We start from the raw sequence: 16,610 nt of genomic DNA on the forward strand, positions 1-16,610 counted from the left end.
TTTTTTGTCCCTTTTTGTTCTGTTTCAAGTTGTCTTTTTTGTCATTTTGTCTCATTTCTGTAATATTTTGTCTTGTTGCTTTTTGCCTGACTTGTCTTATGTGTTTGTCGTTATGTGCTTCATTATTGTGTTTTTCTGTCATGTTACGTTTTGCTTTATTCTTTGTTTTGTGTATTGTTTTTGTTTCTTTTTGTCTCGCTTGTGTTTGTCCATCTCTTTGTCGCTTTCCAACCTTTTTGTATAATTTTTTTGTCTCTTTTTTGTTTTGTTTCATGTTGGGTGTCTCATTTGTTGTAATTTTGTTTCTCGCTTTGCTGTTTTGTGTCTCATTTTTGTGATATTTTGTCTTGTTTTTGTTGTTTTTTTCTGTCAGATTTTTGTCGTTTTGATCATAAAGTAAAATAAAGTTGAAATTGAATTCATTTTTCTCAAGAAATTTCAGGTTGTTTATGATGTTTTGTAAACAGATATTTCCTTAAATATGAACATTTTCTGAATGTAATTTTTTGCATTAAAACACAGTAAATATGGGAGTTGTGGTTATTTCTAGGTTGCTATGCTGTGGTTTTACTGGTCCAGTTCACTGGAGATCAATCTGGGCTGAATGTGGACCTGAACCTCTGCTGCACACGTTTACCAAAAAAAATAACGATGTTTTTGTTAGAAATTACTCAAAGGTTTGTCTCTGTTCTGGAGATCTACTGCTTAAAGAGGTACAGAGTTAATTACAGCATATTACTGGAAACATTTCTCTGCTTCTATCCAGTGATGCTGCCGAGCCTCAGCTTTTAATCCATAATAAAGTCATCATGAGCAGCAAAATCTTGTCAGACAAATTAATTTTAAGGCTTGAGGACAGATGGGAAACAGATGGTGCAAAGATTGTGAAGACGCCGTAGCCTTTGCAGCTGAGGGTGAGTATTCTGTCCTGATAGAACCACACCGCTTTTCAAAATCAAGTAAGACACCATGTTTAAAACTGACGTAGAAAGAATAAAAGCTGTCGTTGGACTCGCTGACCAGCCATCTGATGACTCATCCATATCGTTTTGTGACTAAACTGGCAACATGGGCTCAAGATAGTGTCAGCTTTTTTACGGAAAACAGAAAATCAGAAGCACGTCGGATCTGACATCACACTGAAAAACTTGGCACTGGTTTGTCAGGATGCTTTACCAGAGAGATGCCAGTGACAACAGTGCATCAGCCGCCACCTGTGACTCATTATCAGCGTGCACGTGATCATTTTCCCCTCTGTTCAGACACCGCCTGCTTCTTTTTCTGCTCCCTAATGAAATGACACTGCCCACCTGTTCACAAGGGGTGAGGGAAGGTGCAGCTACGCTACCTTCAGCACATCTGGAGGAAAAAACGGAATTAAATGCACGTTTGACTTTCACATTTCCTTCACTCTTCTACACACACACACACAACATACTAGCAGCAGAACTCACACATGTTGTGTATTGCTCTATGGCAGGAGGGTTAAACTCATCTGAGTTCAGTTCCACATTCAGCCCAGATTGATCTGAAGAAAAATCACAGCATGATAACCTATAAATGACCACAACTCTGATATTTAATTTGTTTTAGGGCAAAAAGTACATTCTGAAAATGTTCAAAAGTATGGACAAACGACAAAAGTCAGACAAAAAAAACAAAAATGGTACACAAAACAATGAATAAAGAAAAACACACAATGACAAAAACAAGACATAAAATACAAGCGAGACAAAAAGGAAACACTAAATGACAAAAACTTGAGACAAATGACAAAAGTCAGACAAAAAGAGAAAAAAAACAACAAAAACAAGACAAAATATTAGAAAAGTGAGACACAAATGACAAAAAAGTGACAAAAGACTCAAAATAAAACAAAAAAAGACCCAAAATTAGACAAAAAGTTAGAAAGGGAAAAACAATTGGACAAACGACAAAAAGTTACATAAATGACACAGATGAGAAAAAAGGACACAAGAGAGAAAGTAATCGAAAAGAACATGAGAAATGAAAAAAGCCAGAAAAAAGAAGACAAAAAGGCGACATAAACAAGCCAAATTATTACAAAAATGAGACACAAAATGACAAAAGAACAATGTAGTATTTTACTTTCTGATCCAAACAGCTCGTCATGGTCTAGAAATTATTTTAAAATTAAAGTCTTACTAGTTTACAATCTGCAGTTAATGTCTTCTCTGTAATTTTTACACTTTGAGGGCCGGATTGGACCCTCTGGAGGACCACTTTTGGCCCGCGGGCCTCATGTTGGACACCCCTGATCTATTGACCTTGCTGGTTCTAAAGCTGAGATTCTCCCATAAATCACACAACGACTGCTGCTGACGCTACATAAAAAGAGACAAAGTGGCAGCTGATAACCGGTGATGAATCCTCCATATTCACTCGTTCTCTTCCTTCCAGTTTTTGCAGCTTCTCTTCCTATAAGTCATCTGTCTCCTCCTCTTCCTGCATATCTCTCATGCTAACATTTCTGCCCCCCTCCTTTCTGTTCAATAAGTAAAATAGGTCAACGACATTAAACCACCATCAGTGTAATAAAAGCCCCGAATCTGTTCCTGCCTTAATTAGTCCCTCAAAAGAAAAAGACATCAGTCTCATCTCTGAGTGACAAATCAATTAGTCTGAGCTCTGACTGAGCTGTTTGTGTCAAACTACGGTGTGTCCAGGAGGAAGGAATAACTGTCACGTTGCAGAATTTTACCAATTAGACCCAATAAATTAGCCCAATAAAAAACTCCTCAAATGAGAGCTTTCTAATTGCAAATGAATTAAATCTGCATTAAATAAGGAATGATAAATGGCCTTAGCTCTGGTTTCTTTTTGACAGAACTGATGATGTCTGCTAAGTGTCATGAAGCCTGTATTTGCAGAACAGTGGAGCCTGAGAGCCGCTCACACATTTCTCCATGTTTCATAATCCTCAGCGCTGTCAGAGCTGCTCTTCCTCATTCCATTCAGAACGATCAAAGCAAACAGCACTCAGTAACTGTATATTGCGGCAGTATTTATATTATATGTTCAGTCAGGAGATTAAAGCGTGTCTCTAGAGGCTGATAGTGGTTTTAATGTCCTTTTTTTTAAATCACATATGTGAGAAGTGGTTTAGCTGAACAGACAAAAACAGAATGATGTAGTTTCTAATGAGTCCATAATCCAAAAAGTCGGGTTAGAAAATCCATGAGAGAAGCTTCCTGACAGTCATTATTTTAGACTTGCTGATTCAACAGTGGAAGGAGCTCTGCAGGCTCTGTGTCAAACTCATCTTAGCTCAGGCTCCAAACTAAGCCCAGCTTGATCTGCAGTAAAACCACAGCATAAAAACATAAATGTTCACATTTAAGGAATTATCTTTTTACAAAACATGATGACCAACCTGGGATTTCTTAAGAAAAATAAATTCAATTTCAACAACATTATGCCTCCATTTATCACATTAATGTCAGTGTGTACAAAGAAACAACATTTAGTCACACATATCTGGAACTGAACGATAAAGTGTTTTACTTTATGATCAAAATGGCAAAAGCCAGACAAAAAAAAGACAAAAGATGACAAAAACGTCAAAAGCGAGAAACAAAATGAAAAAACGAGACAAAAGATATGAAACAAAGCAAAAAAGAGACAAAAATTAGACAAAAAAGACGGACAATGACAAAAACAAAAGAAAAAATTAAGAAAGCGAAAAACAAAACAACAAAAAACAGACAAAAATAAAGCAAAACACAAAGTGATAGACATGAGACAAAACACCAGCAAGAATAAAAGAAAACACAACAACAAAAACAGAAAAACATTAAAAACGAGACAAAATGTTACGGAAATGAGACATAAAATGACAAAAGAACAATGAACAATCTGGTATTTTACTTTATGATCAAAACAACGTGTCATGGTCTAGAAATGATTTTAAATTTATGGTTTTACTAATTTACAATCTGCAGTTAATGTCTTCTCTGAGATTTTTACACTTTGAGGGCCGGATTGGACCCTCTGGAGGACCACTTTTGGACCACGGGCCTCATGTTGGACACCCCTGCTGTGTCTGAAACATGCAGGTGAACAAATGAGCACATGGATGCTCTTTGATGTGGACAGACGTCACGTATGACCACAGAACAGACAGAGCAAACACGCTGCGTACCTCTCTTTGAAGAAGCGACGGAAGCCGAAGGCGATGAGTTTGAGGATTGATTCCAGCACGAAAGTGGAGGTGAAGAAGTAGTTGCAGTACTTCAGGGCAAGATCCAGAGACTGCAAAGAAAGAGTAAGACAGGGGTGTGTGTGTGTGTGTGTGTGTGTGTGTGTGTGTGTGTGTGTGTGTGTGTGTGTGTGTGTGTGTGTGTGTGTGTGATGCAGTGAATTATCTCCAGCATCAGCAGGGAGGAACTGGAGTGGTTCCAGTTGTTTGTAGAGTAAAATCCAACATGCCCGAGGCCCAAACAGAGCCTCCTCCATTCACAGCATCACAAACACACACTGCATCCCCTATAAAAAATGACAACGCATTTTTAAGCAAAATTGGATTTATGGAGTGTTTAAATATTCCACAGGCAACCACGTTTCTGATTGTTTTAAACCCGCTCCATCCTGCCGTTGCTACAGAGGTTGATTAGCTTTCTGGCTCTTTTCTTCTTTCACAGACAGAGCGGCGTCTTCTAACGAGTGGGAGGCTGCCAAATGTCAGGACCAACAGCTGACAGCTACAGCCAGGACCTGTGATATTTATCTGATGCTCGGTCAGTTTGAGAAAGCTCGCTGCCTTTTAAAGGTCAAACGGTCATCTTATCTCCAGGATAATCACTTTTCTCCCGCTCATGAGGGCTCCTATCAGGCTTCAGAAACTCTACTCGTCACACATGAACGGACAGTTACACGGACCGTACGGCTAACAGCGCTCCGACAGCATCACCATCAGCAGCGCAGTCACAGCTCCTTTGTGTGTCCAGCAGCTCCTCACAACACTACGGAGCCTGGACAGTCTGACGGCGGTGGAGCAGTCAGTGGGGCTTTTTAAGACGCTGCTGTTTGGAGATGTGGGGGAAGAAGATGGAAAAAAAAAGGTCTGATGCAGGAAAAGTCATAAAGACCTGATGGACGTTAATACTTAGCATTAAATCCCTGCATAGAGACTTTCTCCTGAGACGGTTCCTGTAGGAATCTGTGTGTTTCTGCTCTCGGAGACGACAGAAATGCTGAACAAGTTATCTAACGGGCACAAAGACATTCAGTCAAACACACACGTCTCTGCACGCTCTCTTACGTGAGGTTGGTTGTAGTGCTCTAAGGACATGGTGATGACGTTGATGCAGATGATGAAGGTGATGATGAGGTCCAGGTAGTGGTTTGTGCACAGTGTGTGGATCATCAGGCGCACGTTGCCGTAGCTGGAATAGTACGGCAGCTTCTGAGCCTCTGTGGGTCAAAACAAACACGTTAAAGTCTCCTCATGACGCACGGAAAACGCCCCTCAGCTTCACACCAACTCCAGGACAGACGTTCTCTTCAAAGAGAGATAGAAACATTTCAATGTGTTTTTTCCCTCTGTAGGTACACTGTACAAAAAATGTTTTTATGATAAAATTCCTGCAGCTGTGGTCGACAAAATGCCACCATAAAATAACGGTAAAACATTTTCTATATTTACGGCAAAAGAAATGTATTCGTATTGTTGATTCTAGGGTTAAAAATGTGCTTCATTACAGATTTTACTTTAAAAAAAAGTTTTAACCTTTAAACACTTGAAAATAATTTATCAATAAAGTTTTCGTAATTTATTATAAATATTACAGCATTTTTCCATCATCAACACAGCAGTTAGTCTATTTAACATTAAATATGTGTATTTTTAGCAAAAATTGTGGTTATAGCTCATAATTATTAAAGCAGATGTCTGTTATTAACACAAAAGTACATTCATTTGCTACTTGTTATTAATATTGCAGCATGTTTCCAATAGCAGCACAACAAAATGTACATTTAACTGGAAAAAACTGCATTCTTTTCAAGAATAAAGTGCAAAAATGACAGTATTGTTCTACACATTACAGCATTTTTCTATTAAAAACTGCACAGGAGTCGGGAAGTGTATTTTTTCAAGAGAAAGAAACATAAAAACACACTTCTCCTGATTAACTGATTACAGCTATTCAGTGTTAAATAAACTGCATCAAACAGTTTTAGAGTTTACACATTTTTAGCGTCATGGTTAGACAGATTTTCACTGCAAAATATAAACATTTTTTACAGTGTACGACGCTTCCCGTTAAAATTATTATTAGTCTGTCTCTATTTCCATCTCTCTTTTAACAGCACAAACTCTCATCGAGCAGAAAATGAGTCTTCTGATGTTTCAGACTCTCAATAGAGGTGAAGGGAGAGCTATTCAGGTCCTTCTGTTGCTGCACTGTGTGTTTCCTATCACCGCATCTTGTTGTTTTATGATAAGTGTAATAGCTTCTAATCTGATCTCACCCATTTTCACTTCATAAACCTCTGTCTGCTTGTTTCTGTCCCTGTGCTCCTCTACTCCTGCCTCTTTTCATTTCATCTCTTTCTTACTCCTCCTCTTCTTCTCCATGCGCCGCTGACGTTTCTCCTCGCGCCTCTTGGCCTCCTCCACCTCCTGGTGCTGCCGGCACTTGTGGAAGTTCTCCACCACGACGCCGACGAACATGTTGAGGACGAAGAAGCTGACGATGAGGAGGAAGGAGATGAAGTACAGCAGCATCCACGGGTTGTTGTTGATCACCGGCTTGTGAAGGGGAGGAGAGAAGCGACAGAAGAGGCAGAAGAAGTCAGATGTGTTCCAGATAGTGAAGGGCTTTCTCAAGAAAGCTGATCTACCTGCTGGTCTACGCCCACAGCGTCCAGGCCGTGGTACATGATGTTCACCCAGCCGTCCTTGGAGGCGAGGACAAACAGGGACATCAGAGCCTGCAGCAGCGAGTCACAAAGAAACACTTTTATTATGAATCTACTGCAAAAAGCACAGATTTATTTGTATATTATACTGAACACCATGCATGCACAGAAAACACATGTGGCTCTCACCTGTCCCAGGTTGTCAAAGTTGTACTTGTGGTGGACCCACTTGTAGTTGGCCTGCAGGCAGTCGGACTTGTTGGTGATGTTTTTGACGTCGGGTCCCAGGCAGTAGAAGAACTTGCCTTTAAACAGCTGGAAGAGACCGAGCTTTTGATGTCATCACGACTATTTACATAAAACAGAGAAATAAGCCTTTATGATGAGATGAAAGGATGAAATAATGAGGCGGTCAAAGATCCACCAGCTGAGAATGTTGTGCAGTGATGAAAGAAGAAGCAGGAAGATGATGGAGTTTACTGAAGATGGGCCAAGATAGGAAATGTATGCCTCATTTCAAAGATATTAAGAAGAAAAGAGAGGATGGATTAGGCTTTCATTGAAAGAATTACACTGGTGGACATAAATACACAGGGTTATTATCAGTAATAAGCATACGTTTGTTCCCTACCTGCACCCCAAGGATTCCAAAGATGATGAAGAACGCGCAGCAGATGAGGACGATGTTGCCGATGGGTTTGAGGGAAGTGATGAGAGTTTCCACCACCAGCTTCAGGCCGGGAGCTCTGCTAATCACTCTGAAAGGGGAGAATCAGAGGAGAAATATTATTAATAATGACTGAGGGATAGATGAAGTGAGATATAGGAGGCTCATGAGGAGAAAATCTGGAGTGAAATCAGCTTGATGCACTGATTATTTTTACACTACTGTTCAAAAGTTTAAGGTCATCCAGATATCCATGTTTTCCATGAAAACTCCCACTTTTATCCATGTGCTAACATAACTGAACAAGGGTTTTCTAACCATCAATGAGCCTTTCAGCAGCATTAGCTAACACAATGTAGCATTAGAACACAGGAGTGATGGTTGCTGGAAATGTTCCTCTGTACCCCTATGGAGATATTCCATTAAAAATAAGACGTTTACAGCTACAATAGTCATTTACCACATTAACTATGTCTACACTGGATTTATCATTCACTTATTGCTGCCTTCATTGAAAAAAATCAGCTTTTCTTTCAAAAATAAGGACATTTCTCAGTGGTCCCAAGCTTTTAAACGGTGGTGTAAATGAATTAAAGTTGCTCTATATTAGTTAATGTTGATATTATAAGCTAAAGTTACTCTATAATAAAGTTTCTCTATATTAAAGTTGCGCTATAGTAGTGAAAAAATGCTTTTCTTTTAAAAAGAAGTACATTTCTCAGTGACCCCAGACTTTTAAACAGTAGTGTAAATCTTAAATGCTGGGAATGATCCATATTTAACAAAGTCTGTGCCATCTTTCGCCAATCGTGAACATTTTCCGTTTCATAAGTTTGCAAACGACTGCTGGATTTGAGTGGGAACATTTTGAGCTTGTGAAACTAAACCTGTACAGACGCGATGCAGAGCTGCCTTTATAACAGAATGACACTCAGCAGATGCGCACAATCTACAAAACGGTAAAAACGTAAGTAAAGAATGGCAGCATTTGGTGCCTACCTGAGGGGACGCAGCGTCCTGAGCAGCCGGAGGACTCTGAGCACGCCCAGGATCTTGGCTCCTCCCGTCATGGAAACAACGATGTCAACAAGAGACACAAAGACGAGGAAACCGTCCAGGATGTTCCAGCTGCTCCTCAGATAAGCCTGCTCACCCATGTACAGACCCATGGACACCACCTGAAGGGGAGCGAGAACAGGGGAAGCAGCATATTCCAACTTTACTTTGCCCATGGCAGCTGCAACACAAATGGCTGTATTATGGTCTGTTTCTACGCAAGCTTTGCAAATTAAACTGTCAAAAATAATATAAATATGTAGCAGAAAAGAAAGCGAGGTGAAACTAAAAGAGCAACAGGATGAGATACAAACAAAAGAAGTACACACACCTGTGCAGAGAGCATCCACACACACACACACAGTACACAAAATATGAAGAAAAAAGGCACACACACACAGAGTGACACATCATGCATCACTGCAGAGAGAGCAGTGTTTCCTGTAATATCCACCGCTGTAATAATGCCCTACAGCCACTGCCTTTAACTTGTAAAAATATTAGTGTGAAAGCATTTGACATATGATTGGACTTTACTCCTCTATGAAGGATGAATTATTACACCAGCATTCTACTGCACACGCACACTAACGGACACTGTATGTCGCACAGCGGCGGTGGGACCTTTGGGCCTCTTTGGGCAGAAATCTGCAAATGACATTTGAAGCTGTTTGCCGAGTGTCTGCTGAAGCTTCAGAGGGACTGTGGGGTTTTAGAGTGCAAACATGACCGCTGCCTGGCAAACATCTGAACCCTGAAAGCCAAAATGTTAACTGACCTGAATGGCAGAAGGTCCACTGAACGTGTCACAAATGAGTTTGTAATTCAGATTATACACTTTTACCTTTATCTGATATGTAGTCTGTAAAGAGAAACTATGAATTTACAGAAAAAGTTGCATAGATTTGACATGTACAAGTGTTTTTGCACATGTGAAACCCATGAGATTCATATGTGGGAGCCAGAGAAGCACCTAATGCGGTCTTTTTGCAGTCAGAGGGCAGACTACGGTGCTACTAGAGCAGATTGTGTCGAGTTTGGCAGCACTGGGGCTGGAACCCTGAACTTCTGACCAGTAACAGACTATTAACCACTGAACCAACATTACCGATGGGCCAGGAAAGAGGCAGATGTTTTGTGGGAGCAGGGAGGGCTGACTGCAAGCCTCACTGGACTCTGCATGCGACAGGTTCTACATGTGATCCCACTGGTTTCACACAGGAATACACTACTTTATGTAATCCCATTAGTGTTACATGTGTAAATGCTCAGGATGGGACTGTGATGCATTAATTTTGATTAATTAATTAGAGAAAAGATCATGCATTACAAAAAATAACGCATTAATTGCACGTTTCTCACTTCACTAATTTCCGTCACACAGGTAACACTGATGTTACAACTTGGCTCCCAAAAGTCGCAACAAAACCAAGAGACAGCAATGGTGTGGTGACTAAAAATGGTTTATTGCCACGCAAAATGGGCATTAAAACCCAACGCCAAAACCCAGAATCATGCTGCTGGAGCTCCACACGGCAGCAGCTCCTGTCAGAGAGCCCGTTTGAATGGAAGTGGGCCAGATTAAGTGCAGCTGAGCCACTAGATCAATCAGGTGACGACTGGAACAGACACGCCTGGTGTCCAGGTGGAGGGTCGTCACACTGATGAACACTGCAGCCCAGTAGGTGGCGCTAATGAACCTAAAGTCTGTTTTCCATCCGTGAAGAAGATTCACAGGACGTACTGAGTGATGTCAGAAAGTTTGGTGAACAGTGAAGGAAGACGAGACGCATTCAGCTTGTTGAGCAGAAACTTCTCTTTTAAAAATCTTCATGATATCAGCTTGGATTAAAGCCTGGTTGTGTTCAAATTGTGCAGCAAAGAGTTTTCTGATCACCGCAGCACTTCAAGCCGACAGTATTACCTCAATGTAAAACATGTTGCTGCTAGCAACAGAGCTAAAGCTATGTGTTCACAGAGCCGTTTTTTCACGCACAGAAAGCTTTGCATCTGAACATCACCTGATTGGTCACCAGGTGGTCACACAGCCGCCCTTCAGACCTTCAGTAGAAATGTTGGACCAACACAGCGGCTCAGTCGCAAACTTTCTCCTTTAGTATAAAAACAGCTCAGGGAAAAGTATTTCTGAAAGCATGAGGTGAGAAATAAGCTGCTGAATCTGTCCTGGTTGTAGTTCAACGGCGGCTGGTTTAGACGATTAACAAAAGTTCTGCGATGTGTCGGACCTCTGTTTCCCGTGCTGCATTCACATAAATGAAACTACTTTATGTAAATGATGGATCCTGTGCAAACGGACCTTTAACGTAGCTACGACAGTCCATGTAGCCATCCCATAATACACCACTTTTCAAGACATTCAAAGAGCTTGAGTTTACACAAAGTCTTAAAATGTTGAATCTAATCGCTATAATGTCACTTTGAGTCTGCAGTAATCTGTGAATGAGGCAGACAGATGAAAAATGCAGATAAACAAAAACTAAACAAACATTTTAGTTGTTTAAGTTCACATATATGAATATTCATCCATTCAGTCCCAACCAACATTTATTTGAGTTGAAAAATTTGGCTTGTTGAATCAAATATTGCTTTTTGACAAAAATGTGATTAATTATGATTCATTAATTACAAAGCCTCTAATTAATTAAATTCATTTTTTAACCACTGGTAAATGCACGTTTAACACCTCCTTCAGCTAAGCTTCCCTCGTCTTCCTTTGAGCTGCTGCACATGGAGAAACTGTCCACACATTCTTGCGTTTGGTAAAAGAATGCAGGATAAAACTTGTGCGGTATTTGTACCACATGTTACAAAATGTGGAAAAAGTTTGTGGTTAAAAAAAAATCCCAGTGATCATTCTGTCGGAGTGTGAAATGGGATGGTACAACAAACACGAGTAGAATCATTAGAGCTACTAGAATATTGTTTGTAACAGAGCTCCGTTGTGTCCGAAGATGCCTCATGCTCTCTAAAAACAAATTTTTGCCAATTCCTCAACCCCGCTGTGTTGTTCATTTGTCCGGCTGCAGCTGGTACACTTCACTAAACTCAAAGGAGTCCTATGGAGAGATTAATGCTACACAAACAGACTCACAGCAGCACACTATGGAGGATACAGGAGGTTCACAGGGACGGGGACACGAGCGGAGACGTGGCTCCTTGACGGGCTGTGATTAGTTAATAATTGATCGTGGGAGTGCATAATTGATGGGCCACTTGTGCCAGAGCGTTTCACAGAAAATACAGAGACGGTGGCGGAAAGACAGTGCAAAAATAAAAGAGATAGAGAGTGTGGAAAAGCTGCTGATGAGAACAGAGGGACCACGAGGAAGAGGAGACTTATTTAAGAAGCACTTAATATAGGAGAGGACGGGAGGACAGACAGTGTGGGGGAGTGCAGGAGATGGACTGCATCCATAAGAGTAGACTAGCCACTAATTAATGACATTGCTTAATTGCTATATTCTCCAAAGGAACATGGGAATTGCTGAAACAAAAAGAGGGGAAGGGAAGAGGTTGGGCTGTGGGAGCACTGAGGCGAAGCAAATTCAGACGGAGACACAAACCGGAAGACATGGGAGGAGACAGACAGACAAGAAAGAAACAGCTTTGGCAGCACCGGAGAGACAGGTTGTAAAATGTTACCTTGAGCGTCATCTCGCCCACAAAGATGGCAGTAAATATGTAGTTGGATATGGTGAGAAAGACTCTTTCCTGGACAGACGAGGGAGAGAGAAACGGTTGACAGTCAGAAAGAGGAGATGAGCCAATTAGGAGCCGTAAAACCTTACTTACTGCACTTTTTAGATCATAAAACTGAATTAATCCCCAGAGAAGACAAACAGCTACCACACAACAACCACACACATTTCAGACGGATTTACCAAGCTGCCCTGTAGTATCTTGGGCCTCTCCAGAGCCACTGTGATGCAGTTGGAGAAGATAAAGGCCAAAACCACGTAGTCGAACAGCTTATGGGCTATGATGGACTGACAGATCTGTCTGAACCTGCAGAGGGGAAAGCAGAGAACCGAAATGAATCTTTAAAAGGCGTTCGTTACTGTTAGAGGCCCACACAGTTTGGAGGAGGAACAATATATAAAAGTCCACAATTTATAAACCTCTTCCATCCAATCAGAATGGGAGCCAAGTTCCCTGTACACGGGAGCTCCCTCGCATCTTGGTGAGTAAGTAGCCTCATTCAGGCCCTGTTTACATTGCTCCTAATTCAAAACAAATTACATTAACAACACTCTCAGAAGCACCAGACTCCTGAGTACAGAGCTCTGCTGGGAGAGCAGAAAAGAGAGATAAGAGAGAAGCAAACAGAGAGGGAGAGGGAGGGAGAGAGGGCGAAAGATGGGACGTATAAATACTGAACATGCATTTCAAAACCGAGCACGTGACGCTGTGTACTGCCAAAAAGCAATTAAGCATCTCTGCTGCACTGCTTACTGGAACGGAGGAAAAGAAACAGAACGGATCGACTAGAAGACAGGTCGAATTTATTCTAAACTCTTCTGGAACGCTCGAGGAGTCCTTTAAGTGGCTTTTATTAAAACGCTCGGCTGTGTCTAGTCAAAGCCGTCCGTGCAGATTGTGAGACAACATCAGCACGAGTCAATGCATAATTTAATGAAGTGCTTGTGGTGTTAAATTTACCCCCTGAGGCCTGTTTCTCTAACAGAAGTTTTAAAAAAAATGCCCCTTTGTTATATGCAAGGTAGTGATGGATGCTGGAATGCAGCCCTTCTTTGTGTCCTTCCTATTGATGAGGTGAGGAACAGAATCTGGCAACCCGTCCTTAATATTGTTTGGGTGAGATTCATCCTGCAGCCAGGCGTATTGTTCGTTGGAGAGGCTGTTAGCGCTTTGGCCGCAAAACCGCACAAACTGTGAATGAACGCTGTGTTGGGAGAACAATCAGTCGGTCACTAAAAGCAGCAGAGGGGTAACGGTGGCTCACCTGTTCTGTGGGGAGAAAAGGAAGATGGACCAGTCCTCTCTGGTCTCACACCAGTCCGGCCTGTACGCCTCCAACATCTTCTGGATGCGGAAACACAAACTCTGCAAGAAACACACACACCAGTACATACACACACAGAAAAACCGCATGTTCAGACTCCATATTTAAATTATTTACAAAACCGAAGCACTTCTATGGAAACAGCTCGGAGCATCTTCCAACATTACCATCTGCATCGCTCTCTCCCCCCGCTGTCTAAATAGTCCTTTCTAATTAACCTTGTTTCTCTCTTACAGACTTGTTTACAATGAAAACAATGGGACTCCCATGAGGTTCAGGTGATAGGAAGCGCAGGCTTTATGCAAAGCGCTTGAAATTCCTACACCAGAGGCGGAGAGATTATGGGTAAAATCTTGTACTTGAATAAAAAATCTAATGGTTTAGTTGTTGCAAACCACAAACCTTGATGGTGTTTCTTGCTTTTTTAGGTGCATCTGCAGAACTGGACTGTGTATGACTGCTTATCCTTTCCTCTCTGATCTAGTTTCCTGCCTCCCACACACACATAAGAGTGACTTACGTATTCGATGTCATCATCCAGGTCCTCTCGGTCTTTGCTGCGGGCGTTCACTTGTGGGAAGACGTCGGCCATCAGGTGGCTCTGGGCTCCTTCGGTCTGCTCAGTCTGAATTCTGGGAGGGGGCTGGAGAAGCTGCGACAGCGGAGTCTTCCCGTTACAGTCCTGGTGAACCCCCACTAGGTCCCCACCTCCGCTGATCACCACCCCTCCAGAGAAGCTCTTCTTCCTGTGCTGAGCGTGGAGCGTCATGGGAGGCAGCGGGTGGTGGGGCGGTGGTGGTGGTGGTGGGTGTGGAGCTCCTGGAACCTGCAGCAGGTGGGGCAGCTCCAGCGACAGAGCTCTGCGGTCCCTCCTGGGCACAAAACAGCCCGGAAGCATCGGATGGGGGAGGTGGAGGGAGTGTGGAGCCACAGCAGGTGGAGAGAGAAGGGACTCCTCTTCGTCTGGCTGGACGTGGTGGAGGTGTCGGTGCGGGGACGAGGAAGCACGGGGACCACGGATACGAAGGCTGCCTCCAACCACCCCTCCAAGACCCCCCAGGCCGTAGCCGTAGAAGGGCCTGGCGGAGGTGGGGGTGAAGGCCGGGCTGGAGGACGGAGATGAGGAGGAGCAGGGCCGGCAGCCTCCCAGGCTGTTCCAGCTGGAGCGGCGAGCCCACAAGGCGTGAGGCTGGGGAGGCATCGGGCGGCCCCAGTTGTGGTAACCCCGACCTGGATACTGAGACAGAACCAGACACAGACGTTTCTGCTTTCTGCTGCAATTTTCAGCTATTTTCTGTCTGCAACTTCGACACAAATAAGCAGATCAGACATCAAAACACCTCTTATGTAAATGGAACAAAGAAGAATGGATCCGTGTAATCATATAATGCTCATTACATCTCTGTCTGCTGGGCTGAAAAAAATAAAATTGCTGTTGCATATTACTGTTTTTCACATTTAGAGGGATTGTAAAACCTTTGATATGATGCTGATGAAAATCTATTGTGAATCAATGAATACTGCTGTTACCAAGTACAAGGTGCAATTTAAAAGTTTCAAAGGTGGTTTGGAGTTTGTTCCTGCTGAGTTGTCTCGGTGAAAGAAGCACAGTAACTTTGGTGGGTTGAGATCTGCCGGTGGCCTGTGGTGCACATGTTTGTATTCGTAATGTCGGCAAAGACTATGATGGTGCACTTCAACACGGCCATCATAGAGTCCATGCTCTACTCCTCCATCACCGTCTGGTACCCTGCAGCCACCGCTCTGGACAAGAGCAGGCTGCAGGACATCATCCGCTCTGCCGAGAAGGTGATCGGATGCAACCTGCCATCCCTCCAGGATCTGTACACCTCTAGGACTTTAAGGCGTGCAACTAAGATCTTGGCCGACCCCTCTCACCCTGGACACAAACTTTTTGAACCCCTCCCCTCAGGCAGGAGGCTGCGGTCCATCAGGACTAAAACCTCTCGCCAAAAGAACAGCTTCTTCCCCTCTGCTGCATCACTGATAAACACTGCCTGTGCCACTGCTAATCAGCTCTGTTAACTACATTAATTACCACTGAGTAGTAACTGTATATACCTTGTCTATTTTTTTACTTTATTTTATAATTCTTACACCTCTTTACTTAATATTTTATTTGTACTAGCACCAAGAGCACCAGAGAAAATTCCTTGTAAGTGTAAAAACCTACTTGGCAATAAAACTGATTCTGATTCTGATAGACCTTTAAACAGTAGTACTGTGTCTGTGGGGATCTCTGTCGAGCATCGTTGGTGGCAAAAGTTTATGGCTAAGAGACCAGGGATCAAACATCAGTTGTTGCCGTGGAAGAGCCCACAGTCTCCAAGAACATGGAAGGTGTTTCAGGTCAGGACACACCAAGAGCACGCTGGCTGTTTACTAGATATCTACAGGGTTTATCACAGAGAATTCTATGCACTTCTCCTTCTTCTGCTAAAATCATTTGTGTTATCTGCATCTTCGTCCGTCCGGCCTTCATTATCTGGTCCCGCCTACAATCCCTGGATCTGAAGCCAGATTGGAGCAGACCAAACTACTGCCTCCAATCACGGCACCTGTTGGCTTTAAAAAGGCTCATTCATCCAGCATATTGGCCGTGGTTCTTCTTAGAAGAAGCTGAGCTCATCTGGTGATCTTTTTGGAAACCTGTGCCAGTGGTTGGTGTATGTTTGGGGTAAAAGGCTAACAGGGGACCTTTGAGTTATTCAGGAATGAAAACAGAGTCCTGATTAGTTTTAGTTTAAGGATGCCACTGTGGTTGTATCTTGGTTTTGAGGGATGAGCGGTAAGAGTTTCTGTTTGTATTGACTGTCTTTTATCCGGTTTTGTAACATCAATTTTAAATAAATTACCTTCTGACAGGCAGACGCTGTAGGAGGAAGATATTCTGACGTGACTAAGCAGACGAATGTCTCCATGTTGGTCTGTAATCTAAAT

At 42.5% G+C, this 16,610-nt stretch overlaps 1 protein-coding gene across 5 annotated transcripts in view; it reads right to left on the reverse strand.

The window, feature by feature from the left end:
* The window catches only part of cacna1ia (calcium voltage-gated channel subunit alpha1 Ia), a 241,021-nt gene that overhangs the window by 42,402 nt on the left and 182,009 nt on the right, over positions 1 to 16,610 (reverse strand). For all 5 annotated transcript variants that reach the window (XM_051940863.1, XM_051940862.1, XM_051940860.1 and 2 more), the window contains exons 17-27: positions 14,170 to 14,886; positions 13,590 to 13,690; positions 12,508 to 12,631; positions 12,269 to 12,337; positions 8,549 to 8,727; positions 7,514 to 7,640; positions 7,072 to 7,197; positions 6,865 to 6,954; positions 6,580 to 6,772; positions 5,282 to 5,433; positions 4,163 to 4,272 (exon numbers count right to left, since the gene is read on the reverse strand). In XM_051940863.1, coding sequence (XP_051796823.1) covers positions 4,163 to 4,272; positions 5,282 to 5,433; positions 6,580 to 6,772; positions 6,865 to 6,954; positions 7,072 to 7,197; positions 7,514 to 7,640; positions 8,549 to 8,727; positions 12,269 to 12,337; positions 12,508 to 12,631; positions 13,590 to 13,690; positions 14,170 to 14,886 — 1,988 coding nt within the window. The remainder of the gene's footprint in view (positions 1 to 4,162; positions 4,273 to 5,281; positions 5,434 to 6,579; positions 6,773 to 6,864; positions 6,955 to 7,071; positions 7,198 to 7,513; positions 7,641 to 8,548; positions 8,728 to 12,268; positions 12,338 to 12,507; positions 12,632 to 13,589; positions 13,691 to 14,169; positions 14,887 to 16,610) is intronic.

Source organism: Acanthochromis polyacanthus, chromosome 21, assembly GCF_021347895.1.
Source record: "Acanthochromis polyacanthus isolate Apoly-LR-REF ecotype Palm Island chromosome 21, KAUST_Apoly_ChrSc, whole genome shotgun sequence".
Taxonomy (NCBI): Eukaryota; Metazoa; Chordata; class Actinopteri; family Pomacentridae; genus Acanthochromis; species Acanthochromis polyacanthus.